This window comes from Bemisia tabaci, chromosome 9 (genome assembly GCF_918797505.1).
Source record: "Bemisia tabaci chromosome 9, PGI_BMITA_v3".
NCBI classification, from domain to species: Eukaryota; Metazoa; Arthropoda; class Insecta; order Hemiptera; family Aleyrodidae; genus Bemisia; species Bemisia tabaci.
The window spans coordinates 35394049-35415749 of NC_092801.1; the positions used below are offsets into that span (position 1 = coordinate 35394049).

General features: G+C 40.2%; 1 protein-coding gene across 3 annotated transcripts in view; it reads left to right on the top strand.

Annotated features, from left to right (window-relative positions):
• The window catches only part of jus (EB domain-containing julius seizure protein), a 283708-nt gene that overhangs the window by 201525 nt on the left and 60482 nt on the right, over positions 1 to 21701 (top strand). For all 3 annotated transcript variants that reach the window (XR_002009308.2, XM_019050027.2, XM_072304427.1), the window contains exon 3: positions 1236 to 1391. Coding sequence is in view for 2 of the 3 variants with exons in the window: in XM_019050027.2 (XP_018905572.1) it covers positions 1236 to 1391 (156 nt within the window). In the remaining variant the exon portion in view is untranslated. The remainder of the gene's footprint in view (positions 1 to 1235; positions 1392 to 21701) is intronic.

Sequence of the window (21701 nt, forward strand, 5' to 3'; positions counted from 1 at the left end):
AGTGCAATTTTTCCTTAATTCTTGTGGCTGAAACGGAAAGTAAATATTCCCGCTTCGAAAATTTGCTTCTTAGAAGCAAGTTCTCAAAGGGTCGCCTGCCGTGAAGAAATTTCGCATGGTGACAACCTTTTTTTGATTGCAGCATTTTCTGACTTTTCCATGGCTTTTACGGTTTTGGGAGCATGATTTCTCATGAAAATGCTTTTTACAAAAAGCTCTCTAAAAAGTCAACTAAAAAGTTTTCACGGATGAATCTGACTTTTCCATGGCTTTTAGGGTTTTGGGAGCATGATTTCTCATGAAAATGCTTTTTACAAAAAAGCTCTCTAAAAAGTCAACTAAAAAGATGTCACGGATGAATCTGACTTTTCCATGGCTTTTAGGGTTTTGAGAGCATGATTTCTCATGAAAATGCTTTTTACAAAAAATCTTTCTAAAAATTTAACTAAAAATGTTCACGGAATGTCCAGGTGGTCAGCGTTTTATCAAAATAAGTCCATCGGTGGATCCAAGGGGGACGTTTTTCACATTCATTCTTAGGGCCCTCGACTGATGAACACACCATTTCTTTCCCACCTGTCTTATGTTCCATTTGGCACAAATACGCCCAATGGAGATGTTGCATGTGTGAGGGATTTACGATTTAACCATTGCTTTATGTGAAATTTCGCGAGAAACACGATGGCGTCACTGGTTTTCTCTGAAATCATCTCCCAAGCTCAAAAAAAGCTCTCAAATTGAGGCCAAAATGGAGGAGATATCCCATCCTACCCTGAGAGTCCACCTCTATATCAAAACAAACTCTCCATGCAAAGATAGGGAGCAAATACACTAGCAGGGTTGCCGTGTTTTCAGTTTTGGAGTCCCTAAATAAAGTGGCAACCCTGCTAATGTATTTGCTCCCTATCGTTGCATGGAGAGTTTGTTTTGATATAGAGGTGAACTCTCAGAGTAGGGTGGGATATCCCCTCCATTTTGGCCCCAACTTGAGAGCTTTTTTTGAGCTTGGGAGATGACTTCAGAGAAAACCAGTGGCACCATCTTGTTTCTCGCGAACTTTTACATAAGAATCAATGGTCAAATCGCAAATCCCTCACACATGCAACATCTCCATTCTCAAGAATACGAGCTTTTAAAGAGCGACACTTAAGAGCCTCAGTGTTGCAGATAAAGAACAGGTTCTCCGAGGATCTGAAGTCATTGAATCTGATGTTTTTTGTCTGGATTTGTTGCAGTTCCGAAATACTACAGCGGAACGAAGAAGTTCGGAGACAAATGTGAGAACACGTGGGAGTGTGGGTTCGACGGTGGCATCTGTGACGCCATCAAAAAGTCTTGCCAGTGCCTCCCAGAGCTTCCAGCCACCAACCACATCGACAAATGCGGAAAAGGTCAGCCTCCTTGCCATATCTTTCAACGTTTTTTGCATTTCTACTCTAATGGAAAGAAAACTCCCTATTTGTTTTTTTGATTCAAATTATCGAATACGATCCCACCAATTGGTTAGTTGCGCCGGTCACAGAATCGTGCACTGATGCTTGATTCTTGTAGATTAGCTAAAAATAATAAGATCTGTCCAAACATCAACTCTCTACGTTCTATCGAAGATATTGCGCTTTGAAAAATTCGTTTAATGACGTCATCCACTGCGGTAGTGACACCCTTGGTTTCTTTTTGGTTTCTCATATTTAATTTTTCTTTTGTGAAAAATAATTAAATATGAGATGAAATCAGGCAACGTTTTTTGTAAATAGTATAATTGATTGATTCCGGTGAATTTCGTCCAATTATGCGTCAATTAAAGACTGATGACACTGCCTCGATAGGGGTGGCTTGGCAGGGCAAATATGCTGCACTATATTCCAAATAGTATTTTTTTCAGTTTTAACGACCGGAGCTAGCTTTTTAATTAAATTGAATCATTTTTGTCACAGAGGGTATAATTGGATCGTTCCATTTGCACTCTCTCTAAAATGCTAATAGCCCCAATCAAACCTAATTCACTGCAAGGTGTTGATTGTTTAGTCCATATGTATGTATTGATTTATTTCCATCGTTCGCCGGAACGACGGTTCAAGTTAAAGCCACAAGCTTGGCGTCATTCGATCAATTCCGCGTCCAAATACTTGCCATAGACACACCGCAAAAATGGTATGCTGTTTTGGCACCTAGGATGTCAAAAATGTGTCTGGTCATCCTAAGATGCAACCTTGATTGCCCACGCAGTTGAATTTGCATTTGCAGGATGTAAAGTTAACTGCAAGGGCAGTAAAGGCAGCATTTTGGGATCATCAGACACATTTTTGACATCCTAGGTGCTAAAACAGCATACTATTTTTTCAGTGCAGCGTCTTGGCTTTAACACAGCCAGCGTAAAAAAGCTGCAGTAACGCGCCTTTTAACCCACCCGTCTTGTGTGGCCAATGCAAAAATTCCACAAATAAATACTTTTTCCATCGATAAAAAGAAGTAGCATGAATTTTGCTCAGACATTGCTCCACTGTTGACATAATTGAACTCCTGAACTCTCTGAAAACTCTCGTGATAATCTCCGCGTACCAAAAAGGTTTATTTTCATGTTAGTTTTAGGATGAAACGGCTTTCTCTGATGCCAGAAAGGGCTTTTAGTCCGGGAAAGGGTAACACCCGACAGAGCGCCTCCAGTTCTACGTTCATTCCTCAAAGACATATCTTAATCAAAAATAGTTCGTAAGTTGGAATGTTTTAGCCAACGTGCGTTAAAAATCAGCATAAAGCTGAAAATCTCAATACAGAGGGAAAAGTTCATATGAGCACAAGTTTCTCTCAAAGAGATACGCTGTTTGGTGCAACACTGGTAGCAAAAAATTCAGGAGGCTGCGCTCACTGAGGATGGCCCAACAAATCCTGCACCAAATATAAAATTGCACCAAATAGAGTATCTCTTTAAGGGAAAATTGTGCTCGTATCAGCTTTTTCCCTCTGTATTGAGATTTTCAGTTTAGGGCTGATTTTTTAAGCACGTTGGCTAAAAAATTCCAATTTACTGTCTTACGACCCGTGCGTCTCGCAATCAGTTCGTGCAAAAATATTTTCTTTAAAAATCTTGCTCAGCACATCGTGATATCGAAACTGAAGCGCAAAAGATACTCGTGTGTTCAAACTATTCGTGCCCTAGATATTTTTGTAGTATACACGAGGAATTGAAGACTTTCCGTCATTTTGGATCCCCTCAGTACAACCCACCATTGCATCGTATCGCGGGTAAAGCGTTGAGTGCACGGAAAGTCAAAACGCCTTCAACTCCGTGAGTATGCAACACAGACATCCGTAGAGCCCGAATAGTTGCATCCAGGGGTTATAATGCATTTCGGTTACTGTTCGTCGCATGCGATACTAAGTAGGGCTCTTCGTCTGTTCCTCGCACAACTTTTAGCGTAAATACAACGTTGCCTAAACTGTTAAGTTTACGATCACGGATTGTATATTACGACATTGCCGATTTTCCAAAATAAAATGCATTGCTTGTTTAAATGTATTACAACACTTGTCCCGATTGGAGTTTCAGGATGGAAAAAGACTGAAAAGGTTAGAAGTGCTTTTTTTGGGGGGGTTCTTTTTCACTCCCCCTCCTCCCCGCACCCTGCTGGGCGAGAATATTGATTATTATGTATTTCCGTGTGCAGCATTAAATGTGATTAAAATTAGATCGCGATTATCAAAAAGGAATTGAACGCATCAGGCCCATATATGAAAGCAAATCATGGTATACCTAAAACGAATGGCAAATATGATGTTTCTGCAGTTGATAGATAGCAAAAAAGTTAATTTCTACGTCCGAAACCAACGTCCGAAACTCGATCCAATTAAAAATAATGTGTTTGTCCGGGTGCAATTCGATAACACACTGTTCGACCGTGTTTAGGCTGCATTGCCGCAGTTTAATTGTGTTTTACTCTCTCGCTGCAGTTCATCCATGTTTCCCCCTATCGCTAAGGTACAGCTGGGATTTTTTTCATCCAACGCTACAACTCAGCTGTGGTTTTGTCTTTTGCGTATCAAACAGAGAAGACAATTTTAAGGACAAATGGACGCGTTTAACAGAAAGGAACGAAGCCACATCAGCTGTTGTCAAATTTAACTGGGAAATTTATTTTTTTGCGAGAGAACGTTTGTGTGGTTGAAACCTTCTTTGAAATTTTCAAGGAATTTACTTCGCACTACGAAGAAAATTCACTGAAATTTGCACGAAAATCCGCAAAACCGTTTTCATGTAAGAAATTAAACCGCTCAATTAAATTTGGCAATAGCCGATGTGGCTTGGTTCACTTCTGTTTAACGCGGTACATATGTTGTCTGTGTTCGTATACGCATACAGCCGCGCTCAGTTCTGCCGTGCTACGGAAAAACGCCGTATGAACAGTCGAGAGTTGCCAAATTTCCCCGAATAAAACGTGTATTTTTCAGTTTTGTTATCCATATTTTTCCTTGAAATTTTCATTGGATTAGATTAAATTGTGTACAAAATTGTCTGGACATTTTAGAAAAAAATATTCACAATTTTCCCTGTAAATTCGGTTTTTATCGAAGGAAATTTGGCAACGTCTGAAGGCTCATACGGCGTTTTTCCTTAGCACGGCAGAGTTGCAGGTAGACGGTGAGCGGATGTTCCTTGCAAATGATATCTGAAGTCTCGCGCAAACTTCTTTTTCCCCGCGAAGAAGCGAGAATTAATGAAAAAATAATGCGGAAGACTCGCCTCGGAGACAATAACTCCCCTGACAGAAATGAAGTGAAAAATTACACCGATATACGAACTGCTCACATATTCAGTTTGCGCCGGCCTAAAAGGAGTGGCCTCAATGAATTTAGCGCCACCTTGCGGGTTGGTATTTTAAATTTTCAAGACGTAATTTAGTTGAGTGCGTGGGGGCTAAAACGTAGCTCCACCCCAGGAATTCATCTCCTCACATACCTCGGCCATTTTAGAAATCCAGTGAGATAAAAATACCCCCGCTCGCTCATCTTTCTCATTTCCAGGAACTCATGCCAGTGGCGTGGCGTGCTTTGCGATATATCGATTGTTATGCCATTTAAACCTATGGAAAAGGATCGATAAACAGGGTGTTCGCTGCGAACACCTTAATAATCGATTCTTTATCATAGGTTTAAATGGCGTAATAATCGATAAATCGCATTTAACGCCACACTACTTACTCATGCACACGTGCGATTATATTGCTCCTATACTGCCGTGATAGGGAAGAACGCCGTATGAGCCTTCAGACGTTGCCAAGGTTCCTCCGGAAAAACCCAATTCACCGGAAAAATTGTGATGATTATTTTCTAAAATGTTCAGACAGTTTTGTGCCCAATTGAATCTAAAGTATCTGAGAATTTCGAAGAAAAATATGCATAATTGTTGTCAGAAATACATGTTCTATCAAGGGAAATTTGGCAACTTTCGAATGTTCATATGGCGTTCTTCCTAAGCGCGGCAGTATAGCGCACCCGTGGAGGGTCACAATATTTTTCGTTGCTTTTCGTGAATTCGGTCAATTTATGATTTTTAATCGTTAATTTTGATGTTAAAGGCTGACAGGTTCTCCAAAAGTCAGGGAAATTTTAGAATTGTCAGTGATGTTCGCTGCAGAAGTTTGAATTTCTTTCTACAGGCGGCTGAAAAGACTTCCAACGGAGGGGAAGGGGCGAAAAGGGGGTCCGGAGATAGTTTACGCTTAAAATTTCCCGTTAAAATAACGTTTTCGGTGAATTGCCTCAAGAAGAACATTGTATATTAACCAGGAAAAAGTTTGGAAATTTGAGGTTCAAAATCCCTGTAAAGTTATGTAATTTTGTAATTCAAGAAAATTTGTCACCTTGCGTTAGTTTACGTAATTAATGGGAACGCGTTAAGCAGAAAGGAATCAAACTACATCGTCTATTGTCACATTTAAGCGGGTAATTCAATTTGTTACATGAAAACGGTTTTGCGGATATTTTTGCAAATTTCAGTGAATTTTCTGATTAGTGCTAAATTTCCTAAAAATTTAAAAAAAATATCCGCTCGCGAGCTCTCTTCTAAAAAATTAAATTGCTCGGTTAAATTTGGCAAAAGCTGATGCGGCTTGGTCCCTTTCTGCTAAACGCGCTCCGATTGCCAGACTTGCACGAGTGAAATGAAAAATATGAAATATTTAAAATTTCCGTGGAATATTTCATTAAATTTGTTGCAAAGTTGTGAAAAATATAAAACATATTTTCAGGGACTGGGTATGCAACACGCACTAAAAGATACAAAAGAGCGATAACCAGTCGCCTCTCACTTAATTTTGCATTTAATTTCTAGAAATACTTTTCAATATTTTTCTGAAATTTCATGAAATAACTCACATGAAATTTCAAGATTTTATTTTTCATGAAAAATTTCAACCCTGCAGATTGCTGCTAAAAAAATTCAAAAAAAAAAATTGCAAGATAGACTTTTTTAGCCAAAGTGCGTTAAAAACCAGCATAAAGCTGGAAATCTCAATTCAGAGGGAAAAAGCTCACATGAGCACAATTTTCCCTCGAAGAGCTACGGTGTTTTGGTTCAACACTAGTTACGACCATTCAGGAAGGCAACTGCAGGCAAAAAAAATGTATAAAAAAAGGTTCTACTCATTCGTTATTTTTCAGTTAAATATCCATGGCGTCCCCGTTATCCGCTTTTTATATCGCTCGGCTACAAAGCTGCCGTGCTATGGAAGAACGCCGTAAGAACATTCGAGAGTTGCCAAATTTCATTCGATAAAATGTTTATTTTTGAGGAAAATTAGGAATATTTTTCCTTGAAATTTTCAGACGTTTTGGATCAAACTACAAACACAATTATCTGAGAAATTGATAGACATACACTGAAAAAAATTCTCGGCGTCTTTACCAAGGTCCGTTGGTACCTTTACCATCTCACTTTTTTTACCAATTATTGGTAATTTTACCAAGACAGACTGGTAAGCTTACCTAAAAACCGGTATTTTTACTGCATTTTCAGGTATAAGAATACCACTTTTATTGGTAATCAATGCCCGGTAACTTTGCCATTTTATCTCGGTAATTCTACCACAATCGATAAAAAATATTGGCGTTTTTACCAAGGTCCAGTAAAATTACCGAAAAAGTTCAATAATTTTACCGAGATTTCTCGGTAAAATTACCAATTCCATAAATGGTAATTTTACCAAGAAAAAACTGGGATCAAATAGAACCCTGAATTCTTGGTAATTTTACCCTTTACTTAGTAAATACACCGATATTTTTTTTTTCAGTGTGCATTCAAAAATTTCCCGAAAATGAGTGATTTGCCAGGGGAAATTTGGCAACGCCTGATGTCTCATACGGCGTTTTTCCTTAGCACGGCAGGAAGGCACTCGTCCCGAAAATACGCAGGAGATCATTATCCGGAGCCGTGAAAACAAACAAGGCCGACGCGACGGGCGACAAGCGACGCGCGTGCGACGCAACAGCGAGCATCGAGCAGCGAGCGTAGGGGGTTGATTTTTTTAGGGAGGGCGCGACGCGCGACGCGCGAGAGGGGGTGGGGGCTTGGGTGGCGAGCCGACCGGAAGAGGAGCTTTAGGAAGGCGCGCGTCATCCATTATCCCGAATCTATTGCCATTTCTGCCCGGATCTCTTTGTCTCACTCAACTAAATTAACGAGCGGCGCACGGGGACCCCACCTTCGCCGCTGTTGTCGCGTCGACCGAGACGCTCCACGTACAGGTGTCTTCCTTCCGAGATAAGAATATTCTGTCATAGTATTCAAGATAAGACAGTAAGTTCACGGAAAAAATTAAATTGCTGATTTAACAATTCAATGCAGATGTTGCATGTGTGAGGAATTTGCGATTTGACTATTGATTCTTATGTAAAAGTTCGCGAGAAACACGATGGTGCCACTGGTTTTCTCTAAAATCATCTCCGAAGCTCAAAAGAAGCTCTCAAAGTAAGGTCAAAATGGAGGGGATATCCCACGCTATCCTGAGAGTCCACCTCTACATCAAGACAAACTCTCCATGCAAAGGTAGGGAACAAATACATTAGCAGTGATGCCGCGTTTTCAGTTTTAGAGTCCCCAAATAAAGTGGCAGCCCTGTCAGTGTATTTGTTCCCTATCTTTGCAAATTCCAAAATTCAGAGTCCAATTCTGAATCCAAAATTCAAAGTAAGGAGAAAGTCATTAAGAATACTGTTCGGCTGGGACTTTTTCTTTGAAACATCGTTTTGTGTTAAATATAGCCAAATTTATTCGGAAGGGTATATAGAAAATAATCACCTTCGATACGAAAACAAAATGTATGTAATATCATTTTTAACAGTATATGATTGACTCAAGGTATCATAAAACGAAAGAAACTTATGAAAGATTGGAAATTTCCTTGGACTATCTCATTAAATTTATAAGGCTTTGGAATTTTTTGAAAATTTAAAACAATCCTTTCACAGAGTGACAAGTTCTTGAAGAGTCAGGGAAACACTGGAAAAGTCAGAGGATTATTATCAACCTTGAAAATTCCTGAAAAATTCTTGGAACTGTGCAGCGGAACCTGGGCTAGCACATATATTGCACCTGTTTAAAGTTTAAGAGACTTAACGCTTGAAATTTCCCGTAAACTAATTTGTAAGCGAAATCATGCTGAAAAGAACATCGAAAAGTCAGGGAGAAGACCGAAAATTTTAGGTTCAAAAACCCTTTAAAGTCTGAGAATTGTGAAACCCCAAACAAATTTTCATCTTGCTTAAGTGCATGTAAAGCAGGGTGAAATTTTTTCGAAAACTCAGAAAATCCCTGAAAATTCAGGGAGGAGGGAAAAAATGTTGCTTTCAATCCTTAAATCATTACATACAGGGTTCAGGTATCCTCTGTGGTTAAATTCCACTCTCAAGTGGACATGAATCACGGAGACAAATGGACCCCTTGACAAGGGTAAGGAATCAAACACTGCGACACATGTTTCCCCTCCAAAATCTCATGAGGCGCACAATAGACTCATTAAACATTTGTACATGTACTACCAGACAGGGTGAGAATAGACCACGAGGCAAGGTACGAAATTAAGCATTCTGATACATGTTCCCTGACCGAAATTTCACGTTAATCAGGATTTGCGCAACGATAATTACTGAAATGATCTCCTAACTAAGATATTTAATGTTTTTTGACACGTAAATTCAAACCTCCCACTTATGAAAACACACTACTCTACGTGAGTCAAATCGCATACTAAACTTTACCATGACAATCTCTGAGGTATGAAAATCTGGAAATTTCAATTTTGACGCTTTGGCTCAGCCATTGCAAATTTTTGACACTTTGAGCGATAAAAGATGGGGAAGGAAAAATAATCGATTAAGAAGCCTGCCAAAACCGATGTAGTACGCTATTTGACCCACGTAGAGTATTGAGTTTCTTGTGACCAGGAAATTCAAATTTTCCGTGACCAATGTCACATTAAAACGTTAATATCTTAGTTAGGAGTTGACTTCAGTAATTTTTGATGCAAGAAGTGTGTTCTACGAGAAATTTTGATACGAAACATGTACGCTGCTGTATGTATGTATGCCTTAATTGGTACCTGGGTTAGTTCTTTGTAATCTTTGATCGTATACGATCAAAGATTACAAAAAACATTCCATTTGTGTGATCTCTATTCCCGTTTATGACTTCATGAGGGGTGTTGTCTTGACTCTCAGTATAAAGGGACTCTAAGGGATGTCATGAAAAAACTTTGAAAGTATGGTATTGAGATCAGAAAAGGGAGGGAAAATTTTGGATCTGAGTGTTTCTAGTGGTCAATAGTCAGGAAAGTCTACCTTCAAAAACTTCGAAAAGTCAAGGAATAGTCAGGAAATGTTGAAATCCAGGAAAGCTTGTCAGCGCGTAAATTGACAACAGACTTTTATGGGATTACCACCGTTTCTTGGGATTGTTTCATGGGGGTTGTTACGAATCAACTGACCTGACGTAACTCCCGCCCGTGGCGTTTACGGAACGGGTCGCCCGTGCGTGTGACGGAATTGTCTTTTTATGCTCGGATGGTTTTGCGCTAAAAATTACGATTTACGGGATCCGACGGATCGACGAGTTTCTTCTTGCTATTCGCACGGAGCCACGTTCCTTTGAATTCGTGACCGTTCACGAGAAAATAAATATTGGTTCACATCCGCAAAATAGAGAATTTGCATCTGAATTTCTGATTACTTCATCTGAAAGTGCTTAAAGCACTGATTTCACAGTATTTTTTATAATTCGTCTCTAATGTGGGAATTACTGTAAAGATAGATTCAAAAGTGAGAAATTGCATCGCCTAGTGACGTCCAGACACTTACGGCTTTCTCATATGTCTTGTTTTGATACAATGGAAAATTGGCACAAAACAATTTTATTGCTTCATCTGAGAGTGCCTGATGAGCTGAGTTCGCAGTATTTATCATAATCTTTTTCGGACATGAAAAATTTGAGAAAAATAGCTATGAAAGTGAGGAAATGCACCCCCTAGTGACGTCATCTGGCGGCATTTTCCATTTAAACACATGTATTTTAGCAGATTAGATAATTTTGTCATAACTTCTCCAATAATTGTTCAATACATGAACCATAAATAGCACCGTTAACGTTTTTCCACAAGAGAGTAGCTTACTGCGTTCCTCCCGAATCATCCCATGATTGTATGAGTGAAGCATTTTGGCTTGTTTGTTGCTCCGTTTGTATTAATTGCTGATAGTCGGTAAAAAAATGTGCTGTTTGAATCTTTTGTAGAAACGAATACAGTTTTTTCCTGGTAAGGAAGAGCGCCGTATAAACCTTCAGACGCTGTCTGATTTCCTTTGTTAAGATACAAATTTTCAGGGAAAATTGGGCCCATTTTTTCCCCTATATTTAGCCAAGAATTTTATCAGCAATTTAGTTGAAAATCCCAAGGAAAAATATGTACGATTTTCCTATGGAAAATAATTTTTATCGGGCGGACCTTCTGAACCTCCCAAAACCACTTTTCAGCTTCGCTTGAGGTTTTTTTCTGAGACTTTCGACATCAATTGTGTCAATACAGCGCATGTGCTGTTAGTTGAATCGAAGGCTGGGAAAGAGGCCGTTTTCGGTCCAATTTTCCATTTTCCATTTTTTTAAAATAAAAGGTTCATTGAAAAAATGACACCACCATGAGTCGTGGTAAATTCTGGAACAACTACTTACACTGTCGGTGCGGTTTGTCAGGAGACGGGTTGAAAATGCGAAATACGATGCTAATCTTCTCTGAAACTGTGAATCGTCTTTTCTTCCATCTTATTGAACTGCGACATCAATTGTTTCAATACGGCGCATGTGCTGTTAGTTGAATCGAAAGCTGGGAAAGGGGTCGATTTTGGTCCAATTTGCTATTTTCCAGTATTTTTTAAAATAAACGGTTCATTGAACAAACGACACCAAAGTGTCAAAAAAAAAGTCAGGAAATTTTGGAATCCAAGAAAACTTGTCTCCCTAATAGCACACGGCGAAATGCGACTGCACCAGAATCGACAACAGAGCACTTAAGGACCTCAGGGAACGCGAGAGCGAAGGGGGGGAGGGGTGCAAGAGCGGGAGCGGGGAATTGTGGGAAATGCACGCAAGGCCGTCGAGGGATTCCGGCCCCCGAAGATGGCTCAGAGTCGGAAAACTTTCTGATTTATAACCGCCTCAACGTTTATTATCTCCGTCTATTTTGTTAGGGCCAAGTCGCAGTCGAGTCGCGCCGCTCCAGAGAATTTGAATAGCTCCGCCGCGGCCGTGTGAGTAGAGGCGCTAGGCCCAATTGGACGTATTTCTATCAAACGGAACTATGTGCTTTATGACGTGAGCCTTGTTATGTATGCGTTCTTATGGGTCTTAGGGCTCATGTCATAATGCACATAGTTCCGTTTGGCAGAAATACGTCCAATTAGACCCGGCCCACCAGCTGCTCGCCTGACCACGTGTCTCTTGCACTGCTCCAATATCCACGGTGCCACGGTTTAATACACATCGGCTGGATGCAGCTATTCGTGTTCGACGGATGCGCGTGTTGCATACCGGACAATTGAAGGCGTTTATATTTTCATCGTGCTTACAGCGGTTCTTGTTGCCTACAGATCCGCATATAGACGGTGCGACGGTTTAATACACATCGGCTGGATGCAACTATTCGTGTTCGACGGATGCGCGTGTTGCATGCCGGACAATTGAAGGCGTTTATGTTTCCATCGTGCTTACAGCGCTTCTTGTTGCCTACCGATTCCGAACATCGACGGTGCGACGGTTTAATACACATCGGCTGGATGCAAATATTCGTGTTCGACGGATGCGCGTGTTGCATACAAAAAAATTGAAGGTGTTATGGTTTTCATCGTGCTCACAACGCTGCTTCTCGTTCACTGGGAAAAAAACCACATCGGATCTAGAGTCCAGACTCTTAAAAACATCGACAAGAAAAAATACACTTGATTCAATCAGATTTAAGCTTAAATCAAGAACCCAGCCTCTTAGTTTGAGCGGATTTCCTTTTGATTTAAGCTTACATCTGATTGAATCAAGAGTCCTTTTTCTTGTCAATGTTTTCAAGAGTCTGGACTCAACATCCAATGCCTTTTTTTCCCAGTGTGCTGCTCCTCGCTACCTTCCGATCCACATATCGACAGGGTGATGGTTTAATATACAACCATAGAGTACATAGAGTCGTAATATAAGTGGGAGAGCTCGTGCCACTTTTAAGCATTTTCCAGGTCCCGAATTTCGAGAATCCTGTGTGACGCCGGGTCACTTTTTTGATACATAATTGGTTGTTTTAAGATACACGGGCACTCGGCCATCGGATGTAAACAAAGAAGAAAGAAATTACTACGTATTTCACACCGCATTTTGGATCGAACATGTATCGAAAAAGTGGCCGAAACTCGGCGCACACCGGGTTCAGAACTCATCGACCAGAACATAGCGCTATTATCTACAGGGTGTTCGAAAAGTCCCCTTCCCCCCCTCTAACTTTTGACCTAATTGAGGTAGAGATTTGAAACTTGGAGGGTGTTCTTAGATCAAAGGGAGCTACTTTTTGACCCCCTCAAAATTTTGGGGGGCCCCCCCTTGGGGGGGGGGGGGGTTACGGACCCTAACTTTTTTTTTTCAAATAGGAAGACCCCCTTTGTGATACCTCGTTCGAAAGAGCATAAAAAAAGAAAAATTTTCGCGCAAACCCAAAGTCATTATCTCAAACCGTTTCAAAATGGCGGCCGGTCAAAGTTCAAAATGGCCGAAAATTGGCACCTCTGCTATTTGCACATGGATTTGCTTGAAACTCGGTATCTGGGGGTATTTTGGCACGAGAAAAACGAACTTGACGTTAAATTTTTAAAAAAACCTTAATTTTTCAAAATGGCCGCCGGTTTAGGCTCGAAATTTTGACAAACTCGATTTTTTGCCAATGGATTCACCTGAAATTCGGTATCTGGGGGTATTTTGACCCGAGAAGAACGAATTCGACGTTAGATTTTTAAACAAACCCTCATTTTTCAAAATGGCCGCCGATTAAAGTTCAAAATGGTCAACAATTGGCAACCTCGACTTTTTGCCGATGGATTCGCCTGAAACTCGATGTTTGGGGGTATCTGGGTGGGAGGAAAACGATATGCTGAGAATCCTGAAGCTGAAGCTTGAAATTTAACAGGAATCCATTGGCAAAAAGTCGAGGTTGCCAATTGTTGACCATTTTGAACTTTAATCCGCGGCCATTTTGAAAAATGAGGGTTTGTTTAAAAATCTAACGTCGAATTCGTTCTTCTCGGGTCAAAATACCCCCAGATACCGAATTTCAGGTGAATCCATTGGCAAAAAATCGAGTTTGTCAAAATTTCGAGCCTAAACCGGCGGCCATTTTGAAAAATTAAGGTTTTTTTAAAAATTTAACGTCAAATTCGTTTTTCTCGTGCCAAAATACCCCCAGATACCGAGTTTCAAGCAAATCCATGTGCAAATAGCAGAGGTGCCAATTTTCGGCCATTTTGAACTTTGACCGGCCGCCATTTTGAAACGGTTTGAGATAATGACTTCGAGTTTGCGCGAAAATTTTTCTTTTTTTATGCTCTTTCGAACGAGGTATCACAAAGGGGGTCTTCCCATTTGAAAAAAAAAAGTTAGGGTCCGTAACCCCCCCCCAAGGGGGGGCCCCCCAAAATTTTGAGGGGGTCAAAAAGTAGCTCCCTTTGATCTAAGAACACCCTCCAAGTTTCAAATCTCTACCTCAATTAGGTCAAAAGTTAGAGGGGGGGGAGGGGACTTTTCGAACACCCTGTATGTACTCTGTGTATACGCCGGATGGACCTATTTGTGTTTGACGGATGCCCGTGTTGCATGCCGGACAATTGAAGGCGTTTTAGTTTTCATCGTACTTAAAGTGGTAATGTGATAAGTGTCAAGTCAAAAAATCAAAATAAAAAAATTGACTATCCATTTTCTGATTGGTTACGCGATTAGAAGCTTGAGCGCGCGAAAACATGTCCATAAGCGAAGCATTGGAGGGATTTTAGCGGATTTTAGAGGTAAATTTCTCAAAAACCTACAAATATAATATTACCAAAACTTTGAAAATCCAAAGATTAGAGCGCCGAAATGCTGATTAAATCAATAAATTTGAAAAAAACTGAGCATATTTCAAGGAGATGCAGATTAATGACAACGTCATCATCCTTTTATTCACACGCAATTTCAAACGATCTGAAGAAGCGGAAAGTCAAATTTTGGCGATGCGAGAGTCCGCTTTGATTCTAGATTACCCTACCAGTGAGTACTTTGAATGCTGCAGAGATTTTCAACTTTAAGGTAAATGATTAAAGATGTTATCAGTAAACATATAATTCATATCCTATTTCAGAGGAATCTAAGTGGGAGCGAAAGAAGGGGATTTTTGAATGAAGCTATTTGCTAAGCTGGAGGGTAGAGTAATAAGATCCTGGGACGGCTGAAACCACCCCCTTTTTTTCTCGCGTAACCAATAAAAATGCAATAATCTGGCGTGAAGATCTTGATTTGACAGTGCTTGATTTGATCATTGCTTCTTTCCTCTATGAAGCGCTCAGCTGGTAGCACTTTGCTTCCAAGGCGCCACTATCGAACAAAAATAGTTACTGCAGTGATTGATTTACCGGCGCAGTTCAACAAGATGGAAGAAAAGACGATTCACAGTTTGAGAGAAGATTAGCATCGTATTTCATTTTCAACGCGTTTCCTGACAAACCAGGGATAGTGTAAGCGGTTGTTCCAGAATTTACCGCGGCTCATGGTGGTGTCATTTTTTCAATCAACCTTTTATTTTAAAAAAATGGAAAATGGAAAATTGGACCAAAATCGGCCTCTTTTCCAGCCTTCGATTCAACTAACAGCACATGCGCCATATTGAAACAATCGATGTCAAAAGTCTCAGAAATAAACCTCAATTGAGGCTGAAAAGTGGTTTTGGGAGCTTCAAAAGGTCCTCCCGATGAAACATTATTTTCCAGGAATGTCGCACATATTTTTCCTTGGGATTTTCAACTAAATTGCTGATAAAATTCTCGGCTAAATATAGGGGGAAAAATAGGCCCAATTTTCCCTGAAAATTTGTATGTTAAGAAAGGAAATCAGACAGCGTCTGAGGGTTTATACGGCGCTCTTCCTTACCAGGGCAAAACTGTATTCGTTTCTACAAAAGATTCAAAAAGCACCTTTTTTTACCGACTATCAGCAATTAATACAAACGGAGCAACAAACAAGCCAACTAGCTTCACTCGTACAATCATGGGATTATTCGGGAGGAGTGCAGTAAGCTACTCTCCTGTGGAAAAACGCGTTAACGGTGCTATTTATATGGGCCTTTCTAGAGGTACAGACAAGGTACAAAATAATTATCTCAATAATTGTGAGGATTTGAGAACCAACGTGACCTGTATTTTAAGCCATAATTGTAAAATTTCCCGTGAAAAAACGGGAACTGTGCTACGTCTATGGGCTAATGTGGCTTAACGAGGCAAATATTTGTAAAACCTTTTCTAAGCGTTTACATCGATATTAATGTCAATGAGACATAGTTCTGTCGAAAGGAACTGTATAAAAATGAAAAAAAAACCAAGAAGCACGCAATCTTTGGTTTCAACCCATTTGTACATCGATTTTTAGAGTCAAATACGTCCAGTCTTAGGCGTTTGGTTGCGCATACACCACGCTGCAACACAGTACAAGCACAAAATATAAAAAGAAAATTAAACGGTTTTGGAAATCCTTAAATTTGAAACGGAACCACCTTAATATCTTCAAGACTCGCTGTACATTTTCCTTTAAAACGAATTTTTTTGTCACCAATATAAATGAGAATGATCCATGCGGAGTGTGCAAACATTTCAAAATCATGAGTTGAAAAACGCTGACTCTGCGAGTTCAAACGTTTGAGCCAAGCACAGAGCGGAGCTGCGTGCTGCTAGCGCGACGCGCGACACGCGCACTGGCGCCTACAAACCTAACGGGGATACTTCACGCATTGCGCAATGCGTGAAGTATCCCTGTTAGGTTCGTAGGCGCATTGCGCAATGCGTGAAGTATCCCTGTTAGGTTCGTAGGCGCATTGCGCAATGCGTGAAGTATCCCTGTTAGGTTCGTAGGCGCATTGCGCAATTCGTGAAGTATCCCTGTTAGGTTTGTAGGCGCCAATGCGAGTGTCGTGCTGGTCGCCCTCCTCGCCGCGCCGCGTCGTGACAGAAAGAAAGTTAAAACTGACTTTTTCATGATTGAACGTTGGAATTTGGGGGCTAATTTTTCACAGAATATGCATCAAGACTAGTTTTACTTAAAATCATTAATATCTCAATTTTTTCGAAAACTGCAATTATGCGCCGTGTCCTCCAAGCTCCTCATATCGACGGCGTAAGTCGGCGATCACATAACTCGTTTGCGTTGTCTGAAAATCTCCGCCTCTAAGTTATTTCTTCAAAGAAGAGCAAACTGACATCACTCCTCGAAGTTTTTGCAGAATTTTGTTCGCTCAGAGGAGAGAAATCTCGGCAGTTCTAAGGCAGTGCCGTTGAGTAGTTTCCCGTTTAAGAAATAAAGTATGACAGGTAGACTGCAACGTTGCAAACCTAGTAATGTGATTCCCAACTTACACCGTCAATATGTCGTTCTGACACAAAATATGGCGCCCATCGAATCACCTCAACCATGTGTCACCCATCTACGAGCCTCGATCCTGGCACAGGGATATTTCGTTAAGACAGCTTAACCAACATTTCAACTCGACAGGAAATAAAGCAGCTCGACAGCGGAATAAAATTTCGGGGCCCCGACACCGGCAGTAGCGGTGGGAGCGTTCACGCGACAGATTTCCATTACACTTTCAGGAGACAGCACTTGTTTCCGAAGCTGTCGAATCGCCTTCTTTATGAATTGAACATGAACGTGGGTGGTTCGCCTGGTTTCCAGCAGGGGGCGCATGAATCATTCAGCCGGCTGAAGGATGTTCGGTAAAGGTTGCAAACGCACTGCCACCGCTCGCCCGGAAAAATTATTCACGAGCCGAGGGACGAGAAAAACACGGCTCGCTTTTCACTCTCACACCGCTGCCGATTCGGGGGCATGCACGGAGAAAAAACTGCCGTTCGTTGGGATTACCGGTGTTTTTGGTATACTACCGTGATAATGAAAAGATCAGTACACTGGAAAAAAAAACACATTGGATCTAGAGTCCAGAGTCTTGAAAACATTGACAAGAAAAAGGACTCTTGATTCAATCAGATATAAGCTTAAATCAAAAGGAAATCCGCTCAAATTAAGAGGCTTGGTTCTTGATTTAATCTGAAAGAGTATTTTTTCTTGTCGATGTTTTTAAGAGTCTGAGCGCTAGATCCAATGTGGTTTTTTTCCAGTATACAGCCGTGCAAAGCAAAAACGTCGTGAACGCCATTTTACATTTTTAGGAAACAATGTATCATAGCAGAAAAACTTGTGTACTTTTTGACAATGTTTTTACGAAAATATTTTGCAAATACTATCAAGAACTTAACCTAAAAATTTGAGGTGCATGGGTAAAACGGTTTTTATTTTAGAAAGTGTTAAGACCCAAAAAACGGAGGTTAATCTTGATGGGTTTACGGCGTTCTTGCACGGCAGAGTATGTGTCAAATTTTCGAAATCGAGTTTCCTCCAAAATCCGTCTGATCTTTCCGTTCTATTTTCCATTCTCTTTGCAAAAATCATGATCCCTTAACTAGAATCCAAGAGACGAACGCAGTGGAAACACGAAACCGAAGATTCTCCTTCAGTTAGCCGGCTATGCAAAATGACTGTCGTGACGCACGTATGGTGGTATCACAATTTCGCATTGAGATTACACAGTGTCTTGAAGGCGCTCCTCTTTATGACTCTTCTTTGTGGCCTTTAAAGGGCATCTTTTTAGTGCTGAGAGAAGAAACTAGGATTGCTGTGCTGATTGTGCGTTACAGGGTACATTTTAGATACTTTTAAAGTAATCGAAGTGATTTTTGTTCGATTTTCCAACAGCGGATCTACTTAATTATGATTGTGTCCTTTTGTGAGCAATACACCCATTCTGCCGTGATATTGAAGAGAGTCGTAAAAGTCAAATTTTCGAAATCGAGTTTCCTTCAAAATTCGTCTAATCTCCTTTAGATGAAATCACCAAAACATGTAAAACAACAAAATTAATCTCAATTATATAAAAACGAGACACATGAGAAAGTCGCGAGTGCGCAAAAAATGACGTAGTTTCAGGCAAGACAGCAATAAGTGTCATTATTCCTCCAGAGAGCCAATGAAAATAATGCTTCCAAGTGAAGTGCCGCCCTCTCCTGCCGATTTCAAACCTGAAATTATGATAATTTATATATAATGATTTAAGAATGTTTAGCAAAATGTATTATTTTACGACACCGTTGTATTCTAAAATCATCTCGAAATTTTAAGCGGAATAATGATTTTTTTTTTTAACATGAAGCATGAGCAGAAATTTTGATATCCTGTTACTGAGATCATGCTTTTTTACTTTCACCATCAGCATCAATTCTCTTCCAAGACAATCACACTAAGATATTCTATTGGCGCATGAACGTAGTATAAACTTTTATGGCTACAAGTTAGTTCGCAGAAAAGCAATGAATACATCCCAGTAGTGATCGAGAAATCTTTCAAAATTTCTACAAAGCGAGTGAGTTGTCTGGAAGAAATTGAACTTCGCCGTTGTGAGTGCCAAGTTCTGATTCAATTTACACAGCCTCGAATCGCGGGTTGCTAAATCTCCGGCACTTACCGCGAATAGTTAACTCAACTCAACTTCCTTTTGATTCTCCTCTTGATTCGAACAACTGTTACCCAAATATGTGAAGCACTGGCCAGAGTTCTTAATTTGTAGAACTACTACAATTGGATCTCTGGTTCGCGTTCTAGCTAATTTCGTCAAAAGGTTCTGTGTCGAAATTCTGTGAACCGACGCACAGCGGATCGAGTCAATTAGAGAGATCGGGCATGACATTTTTGGCTAAAACCTTAATATTTTCAAAACGCACTGTACAATTTCCTTTAAAACATAATTTTTTTGTCACCAATATAAATGAGAATAATCCATGCGGAGTGTGCAAACATTTCAAAATCATGAGTGGAAAAACGCTGACTCTGCGAGTTCAAATGTTAGAGCCAAGCGCAGAGGCGCCTTCAAACCTAACGGGAATACTTCACGCATTGCGCAATGCGTGAGGTATCCCTGTTAGGTTGGTAGGCGCCAAAGCGCGTGTCGCGCTGCGAGCCGATTATCGTTTATAGACAAAGCTGAAGACAAAGAAGACATAAGGAGTATAGGGCGATCCTATTGGTTGCAATGGGTAATTTTTTTCAACTACCGGGGGGGGGGGGGGGGGGGTAAATGATGGACGAACTATCGGGTCTCTCGTAGGGGTCCCTCGTAAAACTTCAAATTTTTATTTTTATTTCTTTACATTTTAAATTTTCAGGGGTGCTTCTAGGGGGAAATTGTGAATATTATTTTCTAAAATTTTCAGACAATTTTGCGCGCAATTTAATCTAAAATATCTAAAATTTTCAAGGAAAAAATGCATGAATCTTGTCAAAAATACATGTTTAATCAAGGAAAATTCGGCAACTCTCGAATATTCATAAGACGTTTCTCCTAAGCACGGTAGCATAAGGAAAATAGCTCCTAAAAATCAGGGGAAAATTAGGGAAATGAGCATGGGCAAGAATTCTGGACACCAGGAAACATTAAATTTTGCAGCTTTTGTCAAAAAATTCCTTTCCCGAATTTCGAATAGCTTTCCATTGTGCGACGGAGGCACTCACGAGCGGCGAAATTGGCAAAATGAAAGGAAATTAAGACGGTAACGTTGGTTTAATATTATGAGCTAACAAGAAACTAGTTCTTGGAATGCAATTAAGTGCAAGACGTCGTGCACTGTTGCTAGAGTGCAGCAAGATTCTATTCTGCCGTGCCAAGGAAGAACGCCTTATAATCCTTCTGGTTTTGCGAAATTTCTTCAGAATAATCGGCAAACGTTTTTCTCCGAATTTTCCATAGAATTTTGTCTGTGATTTGATCTGAAGCGCCTGAAAATTTCAAGGAAAAATACTCCTTGTGATCCTGAATCCTGAATGATTTTCCTTAAGAATGGACCATTAGACAAGGTACGAATTTAAGCATTCTGATACATGTTTCTTAACCAGAATTTCACGTAGAACACGATTCACACAACGAAAATTACTGAAACCAACTCCTAACGAAGGTATTAACGTTTATATTTCACATTAGTTACGAGGAATTTGAACTGCCCGCTCACAAGAAACTCAAAGCTCTACATGAGTCGAATCGTGCACTACAACGGTTTCAGCAAGCTTCTCAATCGAGCAATGTTCATTTCCCACCATGTGTTGTCCAAGCTATAAGCAATTTGCTATAGCTGAGCCAAAGCGTCAAGATTGAGGTTGCCAGATTTTTACATCGCGCAGAGACTGTCATGATAACGTTTAGCGCGCGATGTGAATCACGTAGAGCATTGAGTTTTCATGAGCGGGTGGTTTGAATTCACGCATCAAGAATCATTAAATATCTTCGTGAGGAGTTAATTGCGGTAATTTTTGTTATGCGCATCGTGTTCTACGTGAAATTTTAGTTACGAAACATGTATCAGAATGCTGAAATTTGTACCTTGTCTAGTGTTCCATTAGTATTTTTAAGGAGACATTTTTGCAACATTCGAATGTTCAAAAGACATTCTTACTTAGCACGTACGGCAGTATATTGATCTCGCACTTAGACTATGATGGATTATCGGAATCGATAGACAAAGCGATAGACAAAGAAGACATAGGGAGTATGGAGCGATCCTATCGGTCGAGACGGGCCGTTTTTATACATCTTGCCGTGTAGATTAAGGGGGAAATGATGTAATAACCATAGGTTCTCTTGTCGGTTGCCGTTAGTTTGTATATTACCTCATTTCTTTTGTTCATCGCAACCACTCGCTTCCACAAATAGCATCACCCCATTTTTCCCCTGTCTTTTATGTCTATCACTTTGTCTTTTAAGTAGAATAAAAATTTCCCGATATCTGGAAATTTAATGTCATCAGGAAAATCGGTCGTATATCAGAAAAATCGGTCTTAGATCAGGAAAATCGGTCGTAGA